The sequence below is a fragment of the Eublepharis macularius genome, chromosome 17 (genome assembly GCF_028583425.1).
Source record: "Eublepharis macularius isolate TG4126 chromosome 17, MPM_Emac_v1.0, whole genome shotgun sequence".
NCBI lineage: Eukaryota > Metazoa > Chordata > Lepidosauria > Squamata > Eublepharidae > Eublepharis > Eublepharis macularius.
This window is the reverse complement of record NC_072806.1, coordinates 10,737,955-10,758,761: the sequence shown is the minus strand read 5'-3', so window position 1 is coordinate 10,758,761 and position 20,807 is coordinate 10,737,955. Positions and strand designations below refer to the sequence as shown.

The window sequence follows — 20,807 nt, the reverse complement described above, 5'->3', positions numbered from 1 at the left end:
AGCAGATTTGCAGAGGATAGGTCTATTGTTGGCCATAAAAGCCAAACAGTGATTCCAGATTCAGAAGCATTCATAGAGAAGAGGCCCATCAATGACTATTAGCCATGATTCCTAAATGAAATCTTTGTGATCAGAGGCAGTGTATTGGGATGAGCTGGTTCTGGCAACATCTGGATGGCCATGGAGGGAAACAAGGATTTTAGATTTAACAGAACCTTGGCAAGACTCAGCAATGTAGGCAGCCTGCCCTGTTAGTTGAAACACACACTTTAGTCGAGAGCTGCTGTAGCATAGTGATTAAGTGGTTGGGTTGTGAATAAACACTCTGCTGGTCTGACTGCCGCTACTGCCATGAGCTCAGCAGATGGCCTTGGGTAAGCCACTCCTCTCAGCCCAGCTCCCAGGCTGTATTGTAGGTTTAATAATAACATTGACTTTGTTCACCACTCTGAGTGGGCACTCACTGTCTAGAAAAGCGGTATATAGACACTGTTATAGCATAGAGAGTGGTTGGGTTGCAAATCAGCACTCTGCTGGTTCGAATCCTACTACTGCCATGAGCTCAGCAGGTGGCCTTGGGGAAGCCATTCCTCTCAGCCTCAGTCCTCCAGCTGTATTGTGGGGATAATAACAGCACTGACTTTGTTCACTGCTCTGAGTGAGGCGCTAATCTGACCAAAAGGGTGTTATATGCAGGGCTTTTTTTCTGGGAAAAGAGGTGGTGGAACTCAAGGCCACACAATGATGTCACTTTGGGTCAGCTGGAACAAGGGGGGAGTTTTTTAAAGTTAAAATTGCCCTTGGTGAAAATGGTCACATGGCCGGTGTCTCCGCCCCCTGATCTCCAGACAGAGGGGAGTTTAGATTGTCCTCCGTGCCGCTGGGCAATCTAAACTCCCCTCTGTCTGGAGATCAGGGGGCGGGGCCACCAGCCATGTGACCATTTTTAAGAGGTGCCAGAACTCCGTTCCACCGCGTTCCCACTGAAAAAAAGCCTGGGTTATATGAACACTGTTATTATTATTAATTTGCAAAATGACGTTGTGCTTTTACCAGCATAGTTTTGCTGAAAAAACAAACCACGGCATCTTTGATGCAATGTATGATTAGGCTCCCTGCCCATCTTCAGTGCATTGGCTACAATTCTCAACAGTTCTTCACCCCCCACGCCCAAGCTCTTTCAAAAGACTCATTTCATTAGCCAAACTGAAACAAAACCAGCCCCTCCTACTTGCCACTATGAGGAAGGGGTGTGATGGAGGACGAGCACTTTGCCTGTATCCAGACGCTCTTCGCTTTCCCCCCTATCCCTGTAAGAATTAAATATTAAGAGTCTTTAAGGGGAGGACTGGCAGAAGGTACTCACAAGAGCTTCTGTAGCGTCCTTTGCTGGTAGACCTCATTGGAACAGTAGATGACGTAGGGGTTAAAATGATTGGTTGCCTGATCTTCCAGGATGTCGCTGATGTCAGAGATTAGGAGATGCTCCTGGTGCCTCTTTTCCAAGTCCTCAAAGAACCTAAAGGCATAAACCAGTTTTGCCCTTACTACCACTTACACAGTCAAGAGGAGTTCCTTTCAAGGACTGCTTTGATAACAAAGGAACGCATGGAGGGGGTCATGCTTCATGCCCAACTTGCAGGTGTGCAAAGACCCTGTTTGCTCAGGTCCTAGGCTCTCATACCTGGCTCTTGCATGCAACAGCGGGTATAAGACTGGAAAACGGAAGGTCCACGTTTACTTAAGAGGCCTAGATATGCAGGCATCATGCAAACAGGACTCTGGGATGAGTACACATAGCGGGGAAGATCTGTGGGTACAACTCTAATAGGCTCCCCTTTTGCGTCATAAGAAGTAGTGCAGAGAGATGCACTAGTAAGGACAGGGACTATACGCTACTCTGTTGGGTACTGCTAATTTAGGCAGACACGCACCTACTTGGGAGTTTTCACGTTGCTAAACTTGCCATGTAAATTAGATATGTGGAAAACATCTCTGCCTACCTTATCGAGCTGGTATAAAATTAACAAAATAATGTATGCACAATACTTTGAATATATGAAAAATGTCAGTCAAGTAATATTATCGTGGAAGGAAAAAAAAAGGAGAAATGTGCAAACTATTTTGGGGGGTGTAATTAATACAGAGTTCAGCTTCCAAGCAGTAAAACTGGAACAGATCATAGGAACAAAACTACACACCTTGCCGGAGTCCTGCGATTAGCCCTCCAGATATATTATCTGGTCTTAAAAAGCTCTCGTAGGTAGGGTGGAGACAGCGCTGGGTGATGACATCTGGGAATGTTGGTTAACCCCTCTCTAAGTGACATTTCTATGATCAAAAAACCCCTCTCCCCATTGCTTTAAGCCTCAGTGGAGAAAAAAAGACAGGCACAATATAGGAACCGGTCTCTTCCCTCCACAACTGGAGTTTAAAGCCCCTTCTGCCGGACCACCGCTTCCATCCAAATCTCACACACATCACTCCTAAGGACAAACCACACACCTTGATTTCAAAGCATGGAACTCCAGCATTGTGCAAGTTCAGCAAGGAAGATTTTAATGCTGAAGACACACGGCCTGTTGAGCGAGCACTGTTCTGACCGCCACAACCACTTAACCAGAGGAGTTAGCCATGTTAGCCTGTCGTTACAAAACAGCAAAGAGTCCTGTAGCACCTTTAAGACTAAGCAACTTTATTGTGGCATAAGCTTTCAAGAACCACATCTCTTTTTGTCAGATGCATGCATTTGACGAAGAGAGCTGTGGTTTTCAAAAGCTTATGTTACAATAAAGTTGCTTAGTCTTAAAGGTGCTACTGGACTCTTTCCTATTAATCAAATACGTTTCCTAGACCTGCGCACTGACATCCAAGAATGCCCCACACGCTGCCTCCTAACACCCTTTGTTGCTCACCGCTTGCTAACCGCCAGGATATCCCCAATGTTGGAGAAGAGGTGGTGGTGCTCCGTCTGCGTCATCGTCTCCTTGAGCTCCTCGGACTTCAGGAAGTGGGTCACCAGAATGTTCAGGCTGCGCATATAGGAATATTCAGAAGTAATGATCTCAAAAATGGCCTGCATTTAAAAAAAAAAAAAGGATGGAGACATATTTCTTGTTAATGGAAAGAAGAAAAAAAAGAGGGGACACCTACAATAAATGTGACAGAGGAAGAGAGGAAACGGAGGCAAGGCAAGGTCACAGAGGCAGGCTCTGCTCTGGACTGTCACACATTGAGAGCCAGGCTACAAGTGACGTCTGACACAGGTTGGACCCTTGTCAGCTTCCCTCAAGTTTTGATGGGAAAAGTAGGCATCCTGGTCTTGCAGCTGTAATGGAGAGCCTAGCTGTAAAACCAGGACACCTACATTTCCCATCAAAACTTGAGGGAAGCAGACAAGGGTCCAACCTGTGTCAGGCGTCACTTGTAGCCTGGCTCTCAGCTGCATGTTTGCAGAGTGCAGCGGCCACAAAGGCTTGGCTGGTGACGTCGGGCATGTTGGGGGTCCACATTTGCACGCACTCATTCAGCTGAACGTGCAGACTGGGGGCACGGAGAGCGGGTGGATCCCATCTCACTTGTTCAATGAATTTCCGAAGCAGGCTAGGATGGGGTTCATTAAGGGATGCCAATTAGTTTAGAAGAGCGATCTTTATTATATACTATGTCACTCAGTGGTGATTGAAAGGGAAATGGCTCAATTTTAGAGCGCACAATTTGCACACAAAGCCCCAGGGCCAGATCCTGCCACGGCAGGTTAAAGGGTCTCAGGAGATGGGAAAGATCCTTCCTGGGCCCAGATCTCAGAAAGCCACAAGCTTCATAAGAAGGGCAGTGCTTCATTCTAAAGAAAAAAGGTTCCAGAGCAGAGGTCATGCCTAGAAGACGTTCTAAGTAGGAGAGACTTGTGGCAGTTTCTCAGCGGAGAGGGGAAAAGCACTCTTGACATGCTCAATTGCTTCACTAGGAAAGTTGCCAAGCCAGAGAAAGGCATGTTTAATGTGCCTCTTCTCAGGTGCTCAGCAACTGCAGGCACCAATTCTTTCTAGCGCTGTTCCTCCCCTGGCCTTCACTTACCTCCTGCCTCTTGCGTTCTTCAGGAGAGATCAGCTCCAGGATTCCTGCTTCCTGCACCTGTAAAAAGCAACCTCGGGCTGGTAAAAAATGCACACACCTCCGGTTTTAAACACCACCTTGCTCTGAGCTACTTCATGGCGGTGGGGGGGCTGCAACTTAAGAAAAACAGATGACCAGAGAGGGACGACGCATGAGACACGTTTATACAATTATGCATGGCAAGGAGAAAGATTTTTCAAATCTCTCCCTCTCTTGGAATACTAGAACTCAGGGGCTCTCTCTGAAATCAACAGACAGTAGATTCAGGACAGACAAAGTGCCGTTAGCTTGTGGAACTCACCGCCACCAGATCTTCAAAAGCAGAGTACCTCTAACCACCATTTGCTGGGTAGAAGTAATTGGCCTCTTTGCCCTGCTTCTAGTGATATTTGGTTGGTCACTCAGAGATCAGATGCTGGGCTTCTGATCTTAACTAGGGATGTGCGTTTCGGCATTCAGAATGCCGAAAGAATGCCGAAACAAAAGTGTTTCGGCTTCTTTCAGGGAATGCCGAAACGTTTCGGGGAATCCCGAAACGTTTCGGGTAGCCGAAAGAAAAAAGCCGAAACGTTTCGGGATTCTTTCGTCTTTCATTCGGCTTTTCAATGGGAAAATGCCTCCGTCTTCCCGGACGTCTGGGGGAGGCATCTTCCCACCGAATAAGCCCAAAATTGGTGGGGACCTTCCTCTAACCCTTCTCTAACAACCACCCAAGTTTCAGACAGATTGGACTTTGGGGGGCCATGTTATGGCCCCCCAAAGCAGGTCCCCCCATCCTCCCATAAAGGAGCATCTTCTTCATTATTTCCTATGGGGAAAAAATGAAGAAGCAGGCTTCCTTTGCCAGGGGTGGCATTTTGCATGCAAAATGCCCCCTTACCCTCAGGGGCCCTTCTCCCACCCCTCCTCCCACCCCCCACCAAGGCTCAGCCTGCTCCCACTTGGGGGGGCCATTTCATGGCCTCCCCAAGTAGGTGCTCTAATCTCTACCACTGACAGCTGGGGGAGGCTTGTGTTGCCAGGGGTGGCATTTTGCATGCAAAATGCCCCCCAACCCTCTGGGGCCCTTCTCCCACCCCTCCTCCCACCCCCCACCAAGGCTCAGCCTGCTCCCACTTGGGGGGGCCATTTCATGGCCTCCCCAAGTAGGTGCTCTAATCTCTACCACTGACAGCTGGGGGAGGCTTGTGTTGCCAGGGGTGGCATTTTGCATGCAAAATGCCCCCCAGCCCTCTGGGGCCCTTCTCCCACCCTTCCTCCCACCCCACACCAAGGCTCAGCCTGCTCCCACTTGGGGGGGCCATTTCATGGCCTCCCCAAGTAGGTCCTCTCAGCCCCTAAATTCCACCCCTTACAGCTCCACACAAACCCAATTCCCCCCAGCTGCCACACACAGACCCAAATCCCCACATTAGCCCCTCACAGACCCAAATCCACCCCCACCTGCCCCACACCCATAACCCCAGGAACAGGCTGGCAAAGGCCAGCCCTCTCCCTTTGTTCCCTATGCTGGGAACTTCTAAACTCTCTTTCCCTGGGCAATTCTGCACAGCCCAGGGGTGCCACAATGGTGGGCACACTTCTGAGTGCCAGCTGGTCCCTGTGAAAGAGCACCTGAACCACAGACACCCTCCCTCAAATTCCCCCACCACCTACAGAGATGGCTGGCCAGCCAGCCCCATTGTTCCCTATGATGGGAACCAACTGCACAACAAAGAATAAAACAAGAACAACACAAAATAAAGTTTTTTAAAAATTATTTTCTCCCTTCCAAAGTACAAGTAGGCAAAGCATTATGACACATAACACCAGCAGTCCCCCACACAGAAAAATAACACAACTCACTTAACATCAGAGAATCACAAAGCACGATTCCTGTCAAAAACACTTTATTTCTTGAACAGCTTTAGGCTACACAGCAGGGGGGGAACACCAAAGGGCATGGCAGCAGTATCTTACACAAAAATAACACAACTCACTTAACATCAGAGAATCACAAAAGCACAATTCCTGTCAAAAACACTTTATTTCTTGAACAGCTTTAGGCTACACAGCAGGGGGGGAACACCAAAGGGCATGGAAGCAGTATCTTACACAAAAATAACACAACTCACTTAACATCAGAGAATCACAAAAACACAATTCCTGGCAAAAACACTTTATTTCTTGAACAGCTTTAGGTTACACAGTAGGAGGGCACAAAAGGGCATGATAGCAATGTACTACAAAAAATAATACAACCCACTTCACCGTTTTTGACAGCAATTGTGTTTGTGTGATTCTCTGATGTGAAGTGAGTTGTGTTATTTTTGTGTAGTACACTGCTTTCCTGCTCTGTGGTGCCTTCCTACTGTGTAACCTAAAGCAGTTACAGAAATAAAGTGCTTTTGACAGCAATTTTTTGGGGTGATTCTTTAATGTGAAGTGAGTTGTGTTATTTTTGTGTAAGATACTGCTTCCATGCCCTTTGGTGTCCCCCCCCTGCTGTGTAGCCTAAAGCTGTTCAAGAAATAAAGTGTTTTTGACAGGAATTGTGCTTTTGTGATTCTCTGATGTTAAGTGAGTTGTGTTATTTTTGTGTAAGATACTGCTGCCAAGCCCTTTGGTGTTCCCCCCTGCTGTGTAACCTAAAGCTGTTCAAGAAATAAAGTGTTTTTGACAGGAATCGTGCTTTGTGATTCTCTGATGTTAAGTGAGTTGTGTTATTTTTCTGTGTGGGGGACTGCTGGTGTAATGTGTCATAATGCTTTGCCTACTTGTACTTTGGAAGGGAGAAAATAATTTTTTAAAAACTTTATTTTGTGTTGTTCTTGTTTTATTCTTTGTTGTGCAGTTGGTTCCCATCATAGGGAACAATGGGGCTGGCTGGCCAGCTATCTCTGTAGGTGGTGGGGGAATTTGAGGGAGGGTGTCTGTGGTTCAGGTGTTCTTTCACAGGGACCAGCTGGCACTCAGAAGTGTGCCCACCATTGTGGCACCCCTGGGCTGTGCAGAATTGCCCAGGGAAAGAGAGTTTAGAAGTTCCCAGCATAGGGAACAAAGGGAGAGGGCTGGCCTTTGCCAGCCTGTTCCTGGGGTTATGGGTGTGGGGCAGGTGGGGGTGGATTTGGGTCTGTGAGGGGCTAATGTGGGGATTTGGGTCTGTGTGCGGCAGCTGGGGGGGAATTGGGTTTGTGTGGGGCTGTAAGGGGTGGACTTTAGGGGCTGAGAGGACCTACTTGGGGAGGCCATGAAATGGCCCCCCCAAGTGGGAGCAGTCTGAGCCTTGGTGTGGGGTGGGAGGAAGGGTGGGAGAAGGGCCCCAGAGGGCTGGGGGGCATTTTGCATGCAAAATGCCACCCCTGGCAACACAAGCCTCCCCCAGCTGTCAGTGGTAGAGATTAGAGCACCTACTTGGGGAGGCCATGAAATGGCCCCCCCAAGTGGGAGCAGGCTGAGCCTTGGTGGGGGGTGGGAGGAGGGGTGGGAGAAGGGCCCCAGAGGGTTGGGGGGCATTTTGCATGCAAAATGCCACCCCTGGCAACACAAGCCTCCCCCAGCTGTCAGTGGTAGAGATTAGAGCACCTACTTGGGGAGGCCATGAAATGGCCCCCCCAAGTGGGAGCAGGCTGAGCCTTGGTGGGGGGTGGGAGGAGGGGTGGGAGAAGGGCCCCTGAGGGTAAGGGGGCATTTTGCATGCAAAATGCCACCCCTGGCAAAGGAAGCCTGCTTCTTCATTTTTTCCCCATAGGAAATAATGAAGAAGATGCTCCTTTATGGGAGGATGGGGGGACCTGCTTTGGGGGGCCATAACATGGCCCCCCAAAGTCCAATCTGTCTGAAACTTGGGTGGTTGTTAGAGAAGGGTTAGAGGAAGGTCCCCACCAATTTTGGGCTTATTCGGTGGGAAAATGCCTCCTCCAGGCGTCCTGGAAGACGGAGGCATTTTCCCATAGAAAAAAGCCGAAAGAATGCCGAAATAATGCCGAAAGAATCCCGAATCCCGAATCCCGAAAGAGATTCTTGTTTCGGCTTTCAGCTTTAACGATAGAGAATTTTCTTTCGGCTTTCTACTTTCGGCTATAGCCGAAAATTTTTGGCTTGCACACCCCTAATCTTAACCTAACAGGGCTACTCTTATGAACCCTGGCAGGCACAAAACTTCTTGCTAGGGAGTTTCCACCTCACGCATTGCCTCACCAGAACACCGTAGCCAGAGCAAACACAGACGCCAAGGTGGGGTTCACCAAACATTTCAACCACACCTGTTCAGGCACTCTTACTGCAAGATGAATGCCAAGAAGGAAATTTTGAAGACTGTTCTTATGAAGAAAGAGGGAGGGAGGGGAGGGGAACCAAAGGACAGCAAGGAAGCCACAGGGGAACTCGCTCTTTCAGTCTAGCCCACCAACCTAAACTTCCAAATGATTTTCTCTAAGATGTGGCCGCTGCAGGGGGTTGGCCAGAGACTGCCTGAGCTGTCAAACCTCACGGGCCAGGAAGGGTGTGGAGGGAGACTGATGTAAATATTGACTCAAACAGTGACAAATCAAATTTCCCCCAAAGTAACCAATACAGGCGGGTCAACAAGGTGTGAGAACTAATTCGCCAAAGGTTTGGATGCAATAAATTATTCCTCCTCTAAGTTGCTACAGGCTTCAAAGTGCAACCTGCAGGGCCCTGAGGCAAATGTAGGAAGTGGGAGCAACTTTAACCCTTCAACTTCCACTGGGTTTCCACTAGTGGTTATCAGGTTTTTTAAAGGAAAAAAATGAATGTTTTTAAGGACTTGCTTTCCCCCTCCTTTAAAATGCTAACAGCGAGGGAGAAGGAGGAGGAGTGGAGGCTGAAGGACTAAACAATAGTGGGGTCAGTTTGACCCCCATTTGCGTTCCTGTTGGGGTTTTGTTGTTTTCAATGAAGGGTATTTTTTACCCTGATTCCAAATTTTACTCTTCTTTGTCCTGCACTGCTGAAGAAAGTTATTCTTGAGGCCTGATTTTTTTCTTATTAGCTAATGCCATGATTGAGAGAGCTATCAGGTTTCCAATTTTTGCTGTAATTTGGGGGTCATTTTGACCCCCAATTCCAAAGTAGTTATCCATGTTTTTCCTTGAGTACAGTCAAAACCCCCAATCAATACCCCCAATTCCAAAGTAGTTAGTTGTGTTTTTAACTTGAGTAGGGTTAAAAACCCCAATCAAATCCCCCCCAAGCAAAACCAAGGCTGTTGCCAATGAGTATGGAACAGTATTGACAGGACTTTCTATTCCAAAGAGAAGTGAGCAAGTATTTCCTAAACCCCCACAGCAGCACCAGACAGGATTATTTTACAACAGACACAGGGGTCTCACTCAGATATCAGTGTTGTACCTCCCATGGTTCATATGAATAGCCACTCTGTATCAGATTAAAGCTCTGTTCAGCCTGGCACCTAGTGAATGACCAACCAATATGCCTGAGAGGACCAACACTTTGTGGTCGGATATACACTTCGAATACAGAAAGTCCCAGGTTTAATCCCTGGGATCTTCAAGTAAAGGAAATTTGGGGAGCAGTGTTTGGAAGAAACTTTTCTCTGCACAGGACCCTAGAGAGTTGCTGCCAGCCAGAACAGACAAGGGAAAGAGAGCATGGTGCAATGGTAGGGAACCCAACCGGTGTGCAGAAGGTCCCAGGTTCAATTCTTAGCATCCCTAGTTAAAAGGACCAGGCAGTAGGTGATGTGAAAGGCCTCGAACTGGCAGCCTGCTGCCAATCTGAATACACAATACTGATCTTGGTGGACCAAGGAGGAGGGACCTCTGACTCTCAAAAGCTCATACCCTGGAAATCTTGTGGGTCTCTATGGTGCTGTTGGACAAATCCTTGGTGGACCAAGAGTCTGGTTCAGAATAAGGGAGCATCATGTGTTCATAGTTAGAAAGAACAGGGGCCTGACTCAACATAGGGCAGTTTCATATGTGCATCATATGTTTATGCTTTGGGACTCGATACGTTACTCTTGGAAGAATGTAGCTTATATGAACGGTTCTCATTAATTAAATGCACTGTTGTTTTACTGACTTTGACTGTAAATAGATTACAACATTATTGTTGTTGTAACACCATTTGTGCTGTGACTATCTGGTAAAACAATTGCTATAAGACTTAACTGATACGCACACGGACATTGAACTTTTATTGAATTTGCACACAGTGGCACTTTAGTGTCTTCTTATTTGGTTTTCGACTGTGTTCCTATTTGTAGTAAATTCTACTGACTCAGTATAGGGCAGCTTCAGATGCGCACCAGCAACACACGATGGGGCACAAGAAAGAAAATGAATGGAAGATTCCTTTCCTTGTGCCTGGAGACCTCTCTTCCCTACCTCGGGGAGCTGGCTCCAGGTGACATGGGCAGGCCGATAGTTCTTCACCACGATGATGGAGTCTGTGGCAGGAGGCTCTTCAGGGATGCTTTCTACCTCCAGTAGGTCATCATCCGACTCGTGGCTGATCGTGTTCAAGCCTCTCTCTCGGATCTCTTGATACAGGCGGGGATCTGGAAGAGAAACCAGAACAGATAAAGTAGACGTTGAGAATCCTCTATGCTCTCCCTACGGCCTTCCTTCCCCAAAGTCTGAGACCAGCCAGGACCACCCTACAATACACAATGCCAACCACCTTGCCGAAGCAATTATTGAGTGGGAGAATTCCTGAGAACTCTTGAATTCCATGGTTGAGGAAAGAAAGGTCAGATACGCACAAAACAAACAAAAATGAGTCCATCTTATCAGGAATCCAGATTCGGCATCCTCCAGAAGAACAGCCTTTTAAAACTGTAGCCTCACCGCTCGGAAATGCCCTTCTGCAGGCAGTTCATTTATCGCTGTTTAAATGCCATTCCACCCAGCAGCAGCCATAAGGGGTGGAATTTTTTCTGCTACTTTTTATGTGTGTGCCAAAAATTTATATTGGCTCATCAAATTAATTAGCAGCTTCGTCAACATAACAGCAGTTAAACTGGGTCGTTTCGAAGTTCGCTTTTGCCAAAAGCCTATTGCTAGGCAGAAGATATGAGAAAAATCCCCGACTTTCTCACACACCCAGTATGTTTACTTTTTATTTACTAAATATAAGCAAAACAGGCTAACTCCGATCGTACTCTAAATCCATGGAGGTCAGAAAGTTCTCCAAAATGTTCTAAAAAACATGTGTTCATCTATCTATAAATTCCCCCCATTTCCAAAGGAATCTTCCCAAGAAAGTTTTTATTTCAACATTGACCGGTGCTGGTGGGAGAACCCCATTATGAACAACTGAAGATAATTGCGTTTCACTCTCTTTTGCCTTTATAAATCCTTCAAGCTCTTAACAGCTCTTTTGCTGATACACATAACGTTTTAAACACTGAGATTTTAGCTGGTTGTATTGCTGAAAAGCAGTATTTATAGGCTGTCAGTATGCCCAGCCAAGAGGTATATTTAGTTATTAGTAATTCCTTGCTGGGAATTCATCTTTGACCAAACACAACAAACATTATTAGCAGCAGCCGATAACTTAAGCGGGCTCAGGCAGGGCTGGCTACAGGTTTTGGGTGACCCAGAGCAAGTTGAATGCCGGATGGTGGTCTCTCTTCTTGGACTGCAGTTCCATCATGCTCCCTGTTTCTATGTGCAACCCTGACATCAGAAATGCCAGATCAGCACAGAAAGCCCTTCTGATATATCCTAGAGAGAGACAAAGAGAGCTCTGGCTCTCGAAAGCTCATCTCCTGGAAAGCTAGTTGGTCTTTAAGGTGCTACTAGATCTGAATCTTGCTCTCCTAGTACAGACCCACACACCTACTCATGTGAAACTTGCCTATATCAACAACTTTCGATTTATATACTGCCCTTCAAGACAACTTAATACCCACTCAGAGCAGTTTACAAAGTGTGTTATTATTATCCCCACAATAATCACCCTGTGAGGTGGGTGGGGCTGAGAGAGCTCTGAGAGAGCTGTGACAGGCCCAAGGTCACCCAGCTGGCTTCAAATGGAGAAGTGGGGGACCAAACCTAGTTCTCCAGATTAGAGTCCCGTGCTCTTAATCACTACACCAAACTGGCTCTCCTAGAGAGAGAGAAAGAGCATGGAAGCAGTAGCCAATATCAATAGGGGACAGCAGGCCCTCCTGACAGACTGAGCTCATAGCAGCTGCTAAGTCGAGACCCGCCTTGGGCACAGGAGAACAGTTCCTTGGCAAGAATCCTCTTTCATCGCACTGGAGGTTGAGAACGGCTCATGTTTAGAAATTCTAGTGCACGAGCTTTGCCTCGAGAGCCTCTGATCATGTGTAGAGTCCCCCACAAAAAGAGCCCTTTTCACCCATGTGCAGAATCTTATTTTGCTTCCCTCCTTATTTTGCCAGAGGAGAAATTCAGGGAATTGAAACTTTACTTGCAATAGCTGATTTTTACAAACTTGACATGTTTGTATTCTGAACCAAGCAACTACATAACATGTTTTTATTCAATCCTCCAGGAGTTCGGGACAGCGTATATAGTTCTCTGATCTATTTTAACCTCACAACAATCCTATAAGGTAGACAGGGCTGAAAAAGAAGGCAGCACCCGGGCTGCTCCTGTCCTAGTTTGACATTCTAACCACTAGGCAACACTCACTCATGCTCCCTCTTCTGCCCCGAAACAGCTTGGGCATGCCCTAGAATCCAACAGCCTCCCCTCTGCATACTCACCATCCTTGAAAGAGCCCCCATGCCGCGGCATCCGCTTGCGCCCAAAGGTTCTCTGTCAAAAGCCAGTGTGTGAGAGAGAAATTCAGCAACATGTACATGGACAACTTTATTTGTCAGCAAACCAGACACAGCTCCCAACCTCCCCTCCTCTCCAGATCCCAGCTATTATTTCCCATCATTTGACTGAGGGCCAAACTACAAGTGATGCCTGACACAGGTTGGACACTTGTCAGCTTCCCTCAAGTTTTGATGGAAAATGTAGGCAGCTTGGCAGAATGTTGGACAAGTGACAGTTGAAAAGTCCATTGGACAGCAGTCGGAGAGCCAAGCGGCAAGACCAGGACGCCTACATTTCCCATCAAAACTTGAGGGAAGCTGACAAGTGTCCAACCTGTGTCAGGCATCACTTGTAGTTTGGCTCTTAGTTAACAACAATTTTAAGACTTGGGGAGCTGCCTGGAAACTCTGCATCTTTAGCAGGGATGTATGAATATGACCTTGTCCGTTTTTTAAAAAAAATGTCCCTTGACACTGCTGTTCCGGATTCATTTATTTTGGAGAGGGGGCCGTAGCTCGGTAGTACAGCATCCACTTAGCATGCGGAAGGTTCCAGCTTCAAATCCCAGCATCTCCAGCTAAAAGGATCTGACAGTCAGTGAGGTGAAAGACCTTAAGACTCTTAGAGCACCTTAGACACTACAGAGCGGCTGCCAGCCTGAGTAGGCAATATTGACCTTGACAGACTTCAGGTCTGACTCAGAACGGCAGCATTATGTGAGCGTGTTCAGTAGCAATACATGTGCATTTTTCTTATGCTCTACTTATAGTATTTTAAGAGCAATAATTCTATCAAATTAATTTAAAAGAGGACTGCAGTTACATCCCACGCAGGGAAAACTCATGTCCAAAATTGGGACTTGCAAATCAAAACGGCGTTCTCTAATTTAACATGATGATGATGATGATTTTTTAAGCAAGGAACACACAGCTTTTCAGGCAGAGCTCAACATTTCCTATTGTCCCTTCACTGCCCTCCCTCCTGGGTTTCAGAATGCAATCCTAAAGACACTTTCCTGGGAGTAAGCCCATTGAATAGACTTGAGTAGGATTCTAAGTAGACCTGCTTAGGGTTGCTCTCTCAGTTGCTGTTGTTTTTTCCTGTCCCGCTGCTGAAACAAACATGTTTGTTAAGAGCCTCCAGGAGACAGACACAAATCCAGTCTGAACAGGTACCTTTGTTAGCAAAACCACTTGGCATCCGGCCGTTACTCCTTAATGATTTACCAAACATCGCTCCTCCCCATGGCCGGCTTTGACCTGCATACTAATGTTGTCATGAGGGGAAAAAATCATCTGGATTTGGCCGAGGCAAACAAATGCCGATCACAGAGAGTTATGTCACAACGAAAGCCATTTCACATTGAGAAGTTATTTTGCAAGTTTTCCACAGAGAAGTTTCTCTAGAAAGATGCACAGATTTTAGCCAAAGTAGAGAACTGGGAGAATTGTTGCTTCTAGAAATACAAGGAGAATTTTGAAGAGGCCACACGACAGGTTGTTTGACATATTACACAATAGTGAGGGCACGTTTCCCTCAGAGAAGGGACGTGGTGAGGAAACAGCAGTTCTGGATTAACAAACATGATTCCTGAACACTTGCAGATACCTGAACTTTTGACAGTTCAATACGGATGCTTGGCAAAATGAGTTATTTCAGGGCCAGGTTTAGCACAGATGTATTCACCCGTTACCACTTGTCCTTGGTAAAACACTGTCCCTGTGTTTGTCTTGCATTTCTATACTACTTTTCATTAAATATGGTTCTAGTTGTAATTAGTGAATGTCTGGAAGAAACGTAAGGCCGTAGCTCTGGTTCGGTCTTGAATGGCTGGGCTGACAAAGGGGGGTTGAAGGAAGAATTTGGGAGACGGAAGCAATAGGGTTACCAGCCTCCATGTGGCGGCTGGAGATCTCCCAGAATTACAACTGATCTCCAGACAACAGAGATCAGTTCCCCTAGAGAAAAAGGATGCTTTGGAAGGTAGAGTGTATGGTACTATATCTTGCTAAAGCCCCTCCCCTCCCAAACCCTGCCCTCTCCAGGCTCCACCCCCAAAATCTCTAGGAACTTCCCAACCTGGAGCTGGGAACCCTATATACTCCACCAGGGAAGGAAAGATAATCACACTTCGTAATCAGAAGGGCAAACGATGGGGCTAGCCTCTGTCTCAGAGCGATTCGACAGGTGCATAGACATGGCATTCAAGAATGCAGAATTCATCCTCCGAACAATCTCAGTTTTCATTTTTAAAAAAGCAAGTTTCTAGTCCTCAGGGCTTTGAGGATTTCTTTGAACATGCACAGCCTACGTATACCTGGCTTAGTGGGGGTAGAGGTGGCTGAATAAGATTGCACTACTGGCAGAATGTAGTTTGAGAGGCCTGATATTGCCACTGAAAATGGGGCCTGGCACAAACCATGGAGAACTCATTCTATTTTTTTCTCTTTTCTTTCTTTTTTATCTTTTGTGTCTTTGTCTTTTTTGTGATTTTTTAAAATTAACCTGGAATGATCTTTTAAATTAAAACTCTTATTGAGAAGCCATTCCATTCATACTTGAATGTTTATGCCACTTTTCTATTTAAAAAGATTGTTTATAACGTCAGTACTAAAATATCAGGAACAAAACAAAAAGCAGAATAAAAGATCAAAGCAACAGACACACATTTATATAGGGGATATGTTTCAGTGGCCTGTAAGATTCTCTTGCCCCTTTTCCAAATCATGGAAAAAACAGTGCACCTTTGACGGATTTGCACTTTTTGTATAAGTCAGAAAATCCAGTTCTTCTTGGTGCAGAATTTTGCATCACCTTTCACTTATTTTTTTCCCATTTTTAAATTTATTACATTTTAATCCTGTCTTCTTTCCAAAGATTGTATGGTAGTGCACATAGCACTCCCCAATCATCATAAGAAGCCTTTGACAGTAGGGTTACCAACTTCCAGGTGGGGCCTGCAGTTCTCCCAGAATTACAACTGATCTCCAGACAATAGAGACCAGCTGCCCTGGAGAAAATGGCAGCTTTGTAGAGTGGACTCTATGGCATTATAACCTGCTTAACTCCCTCCCCAAACTCTCCCCTTCCCAGGCACCGCCCTCCCAAATCTCCAGTAATTTTCCCAAGCCAGAGTTAGCAACCGTGTCTGAAGGTCCTGGGATAGGGGACTTCAGGCTGTGGAATTCCCTACCCCAGGAATCTACCAGGCCCTCCATCAAGCTGTAAAAAAATTGTTGTACAATACATATAATCGGGGCTTTTTTTCTGGGAAAAGAGGTGGTGGAACTCAGTGGGTTCCCTTGGGAGAAAATGGTCACATGGCTGGTGGCCCCGCCCCCTGATCTCCAGACAGAGGGGAGTTGAGACTGCCCTCCGCGCCAAGCGGTGTGGAGGGCAATCTTAGCTCCCCTCTGTCTGGAGATCAGGGGGTGGGGCCACCAGCCATGTGACCATTTTCAAGAGGTTCCGGAACTCCGTTCCCCCGCGTTCCCCTTGGAAAAAAGCCCTGCATATAATATTTCTCTGTTCCAACAGCATATATAGTGGTTAGAACAGGAGCCTCTTGACTTTTTTAAAAAAGATTTTTTTTATACTTGTTCAGTTTGATGATGCATTAATATTTGCTTTTTGTGTTCTATTATGCTGCTCTATAACAACATTGACATTATAGCAGGCGAACTAGAAATATCCTAAAACAAACAAAGAAAAAACAGCCTTAGAATCAAACCTTTGATCCGCCCAGAGTATCTGAACTGGCAGCAAATCCCCAGCTGGCTCCAGGGAAAGAAAGTCTTTCCAAACACCTGAGTGTTTTTTTTAAAAGCAGGGATGTCAATGATTGAACTTGGCCCCTTCTACGTGCAAAGCAGAAGCTCTTCCACTGAGCCACACCTATATTGATCTGAAACTGCAGTTGGCCCAAGGTCACCCAGTATGCCTCTCTCTCCAGGGATTTGAACCCAGAGCTTCACTGCCCAACACAGTTCTAAATGCAAGCGTGTGCAGAGTAGAGAAACAAGGAAAGAGAGTCATACTTAAGAGCTTGCTTTCCACTGGCAAATTAAAGGGAGTTAGGAATCCAAAGGTGCTCCCCCAGGATCCGAGCTATAGCTGGAAACTTATTCACAGAAATATTTTTTGCTGCGTTTTAGTTCCAGTTTTCAAGGAGGAAAAGTCCCAAGTGATGTGGCTTGATCGTCCAGGGGACCTTTGTCCTCAAGGGCCGGAAAGTTACCGCCCAAGAGTTCTTTTGAGACAGATCTACACCTGTGCCAGTTGCAGCGAGGCTTACGGCCAATGACGTGGCCCTTTAAACTCCGTTGGTATTGTGCACAATGTGCACTGTTCCTTGGAGTTAACGCTTGAGCTGAAAGGCCGATTTTTCCAACCTAGTCACCTTCATTAAAAAGCATGTCCCCTTATCTAGTATTTGTAAAAAGATGGCTCCGGGAGAGGGAAGGAGATAGAGAGACAGAGAGACAAGAGAGATACAGAGATACACACAGAGCTGGAATGCGGTGGAACGGAGTTCCAGAACATCTTGAAAATGGTCACATGACTGGTGGCCATTTTCTCCGAGGGCAACCCACTGAGTTCCACCACCTCTTTTCCCAGAAAAAAAACCCTGCACACACAGATAGGCTTGCCAACTCTGGCTCAGGGAATTCCTGGAGATTCAGGTGCAGAGGTTTGTGGAGGGAAGGGAGGTCAGCAGGGACAATGTGCTGCCATAGAGTCCACTCACCAAGACTGCCCTTTTTCTCAAGGGGAACTGATCTCTGTAGTCTGGAGATCAGTTGTCCTTCTAGGGCCCGCCTGGAGTTTGGTAACACAAGCTGTGCATATGGATCTCAGTTGACCCCCCAAAATGCCATTCTCCCATCATTTGTGTGTGTGTGGAGGGAATGCTTCCTCCAAGACAGTGTTCACCCCCCTACAGTTGCTTTCAATGTATGACTAAAACGGTGTACCCTGAGAAATCAGGCATTTCAATACTATCAACCCATTTTAAACCCTATAAATTCACTCACGGTGTGATCCTAAACAGAGTTTGACCTTCCTGGGTCCGCTGATTTCAGTAGAAGAGGGCAACTCTGCTTTGGATTGCAGTGTGAGCGGTTTAGCTCTGACCCACACAGGCTCCTACAGGTGAAAAAGCCAATGCTATAAAGTGAGAGTCTGGGCCAATTTAAGATGAGGAATTGGAAGATTAGAGCAATTTCGAAATGGGGAAAGCAGCACTGGGTACTTTGATTTTAGACACAATTAGCACTCTCTGCCTTCTTTGGGAGGGCGAGTTACTGACCCCTTGTCATCTCAGCTGGTTGCGTTCTTCGTAGCTGTTCGAAAACAAAAGCCCCAAACAGCTGCACTGCATCTTCCCTCAAGAACTAGCCTGTGAACTCCAGCTGACATGTCTTTTTTGTCTTGTTAAACGTTTCCAGGAACACGCGGTTGCTAGGACTCCGGGTCTCGAACGGCTTCATCTCTCTGCCTCCTGCTCCCTTTCCAAGCCCTCTGCCCCGCACGTTTGCTCAAATCCCAAAGTAACCTTCAAACAGTCCGTTAACTCGCTGCTTCCCGAAGACACCCCAGAGCCGATCTGTCTCTCATCTGCAAACCACCACCATGGTCTCCTCTCTGCACAGAGTTAAGCTGTGATGCTCCTACACACACTCGGACCTCTGACCCTCGCCTGGCTGTACATCAACTCACAAACATGATAATTAAGGCCAGCTGCCCTAAACTGGTGTCTTTCGACAAGCTTGCTCTAGATATCCTTGGATGAAGATACAAGTCTGAAGAGGTTCACAAAACACAGAAGGAAAGGCGAACCGACAGCTCAGGCAAACATGGATGCCTGTAAACTGTGCAAGATCGTAAAGGGAGAGGCTACGGCTCAGTGACAGAGAACCTCGTTTGTACGCAGGAGGTCCCGGGTTCCATCTCCAGGCAGAAGCACCTGGTAGGTGATGTGAAAGACCACCAGCTAAGATCCTCCTGGAAAGCCAGAGCCAGACAGAGGAGACAATAACGACCTTGACAGACCCATCGTCTGGCTCAGTAAAAAGCAGCTTCTTCATGTTCAAGCATTTCTGAAGTCCCAGGCTCAGAGCAGGCATCTCCAACCAACCATGGTTAGTGTTCACCAGTCATTTAAGAATCCAAGCCATGGTTTGAGCTGCCAAACATACAAGCAACCCAAGGTTTACAGCCAGGGCTCATTTCGAGGGGGAATGCGCCGGAACACAGTTCCGGCAGTTCCCCAAATAGGTCACATGTCAGGAGGCCCCGCCCACCTGACTCTCGGCCATTTTGGGCCCGTTTCAGCCTGGATTGGGGATGAAACGGCCCGGATCGGGCCTCTGACGGGTGGTGGATCACTCTCCCACTTAGCAGTGGTCTGATCCTGACCATTTTAGGCCCCTTTTTGGCCATTTTGGGCCCAATTTCGGCCCTGAATGGCCAAGATTGGGTCCAAAACAGCCAGGATAGGTGATGTCAGGAGGTGTGGTGTATGCAAATCAGTTATGCTAATGGCACATTTCTGGTGATGTCGAGGGGTGTGGCATATGCTAATGAGTTATGCTAATGAGTTGTGCTAATGAGTTCCTCCAGCTCTTTTTCTACAAAATGACCTGTTTACAGCCAATGGTCTGTTCTACTGTCCTACATTCTCAGTATCCTATTCTTAAAGTGAAGCAATGGCTTCAACTATGGGCTGGTCAATTCAGACAATGTGCCAAACTTTAGCTAATGCAAACCATGGTTTGGAGTTGCTCGTGCACTTTTGTTTTCCAGCTGCTCAGCACTCCTACGACGCAACAGCCTCTGGAGGTGGAACAAGGGCTGTAAGAACTGAGTAACCACAACGACATTGCGCTAAAGTGCAATTAGCATAAGCCACCTGGCCAACCGGCTTCAAGCCACAGTTCACCAGCCAAGAGCAAACTACGGTGTGTTTAGCTCACATTTTTATCCTGACCTACCTCTAAGGAGCTTAGAGTGCTTTCCATCATCTCCCCCTCCTCTATTTTATCCTCCTAACAACCCTATGAGGTAGGTTGGGCTGAGAAAGAGTGCCTGGTCCAAAGACACCCAGCAAAAGTCCAGTAGCACCTTTAAGACTAACCCACTTTATTGTAGCATAAGCTTTCGAGAACCACAGCTCTCTTCATCAGATGCATCTACAGTAAAGTTGGTTAGTCTTAAAGGTGCTACTGGACTCAAGTTCTACTACAATACACTAGCCGCTACTCTGTCAATTCAGGTATAATAGCAAACCATAATTAATTTCCATTAACATTGTTTTGGTCAGAGGCCCCAGAACTGAACTAACATACTTAAACTAGATTCAGTGGATCGGGTGTCAGGGTCAAAACTCACAACAGATCCCAAACCGGGAGCGATGTCGGACAGAGACCATTCAGCCCACCAAACCTGGGGCAAAACCAGAACTACAAAGCCACCAATCAGAGCAGCAAAAGCTGCTTCTTAAACAAAAGGCGGATTGGCGTTCACTGTCCATTTCTGGTCCTATTTTCCGTTGGCTGGTAGTCACCAAGGTATATGGCTGGCGCGTACCAGGTCTATGCTCAAGGGTGCATTGCAGTTTGAGATTTTAGATACTAGAAGTAGCAAATCTAACTACAATTACCTAGACTTGCAAGCCAAGGCACACATATAGGGTTGCCAGTCTCCAGGTGGTAATTTGAGATGTCCTGGGATTAGAATTGATCTCCAGCTGACTGACATCAGTTCCCTTGAGAAAATCGTTGCTTTGGAGGGTGGACTTTATGGGATAATACGCTGCTGAGCTCCCCCCCCTCCCTAAACCCCCCCCCTCTCAGGCGCTACCCCCCCCAAATCTCCAGGCATTTCCCAACCTGGAGCTGGCAACCCTACCACAGAGCTCAGGGCATCCTTACC

General features: G+C 46.8%; 1 protein-coding gene across 1 annotated transcript in view; it reads right to left on the bottom strand.

Annotated features, from left to right (window-relative positions):
• ARHGEF16 (Rho guanine nucleotide exchange factor 16) overlaps positions 1–20,807 on the bottom strand; it is a 53,280-nt gene that overhangs the window by 22,134 nt on the left and 10,339 nt on the right. Inside the window, exons 3-7 of the mRNA XM_055001697.1 lie at positions 12,818–12,869; positions 10,467–10,639; positions 4,078–4,134; positions 2,916–3,076; positions 1,367–1,519 (exon numbers count right to left, since the gene is read on the bottom strand). Coding sequence (XP_054857672.1) covers positions 1,367–1,519; positions 2,916–3,076; positions 4,078–4,134; positions 10,467–10,639; positions 12,818–12,869 — 596 coding nt within the window. The remainder of the gene's footprint in view (positions 1–1,366; positions 1,520–2,915; positions 3,077–4,077; positions 4,135–10,466; positions 10,640–12,817; positions 12,870–20,807) is intronic.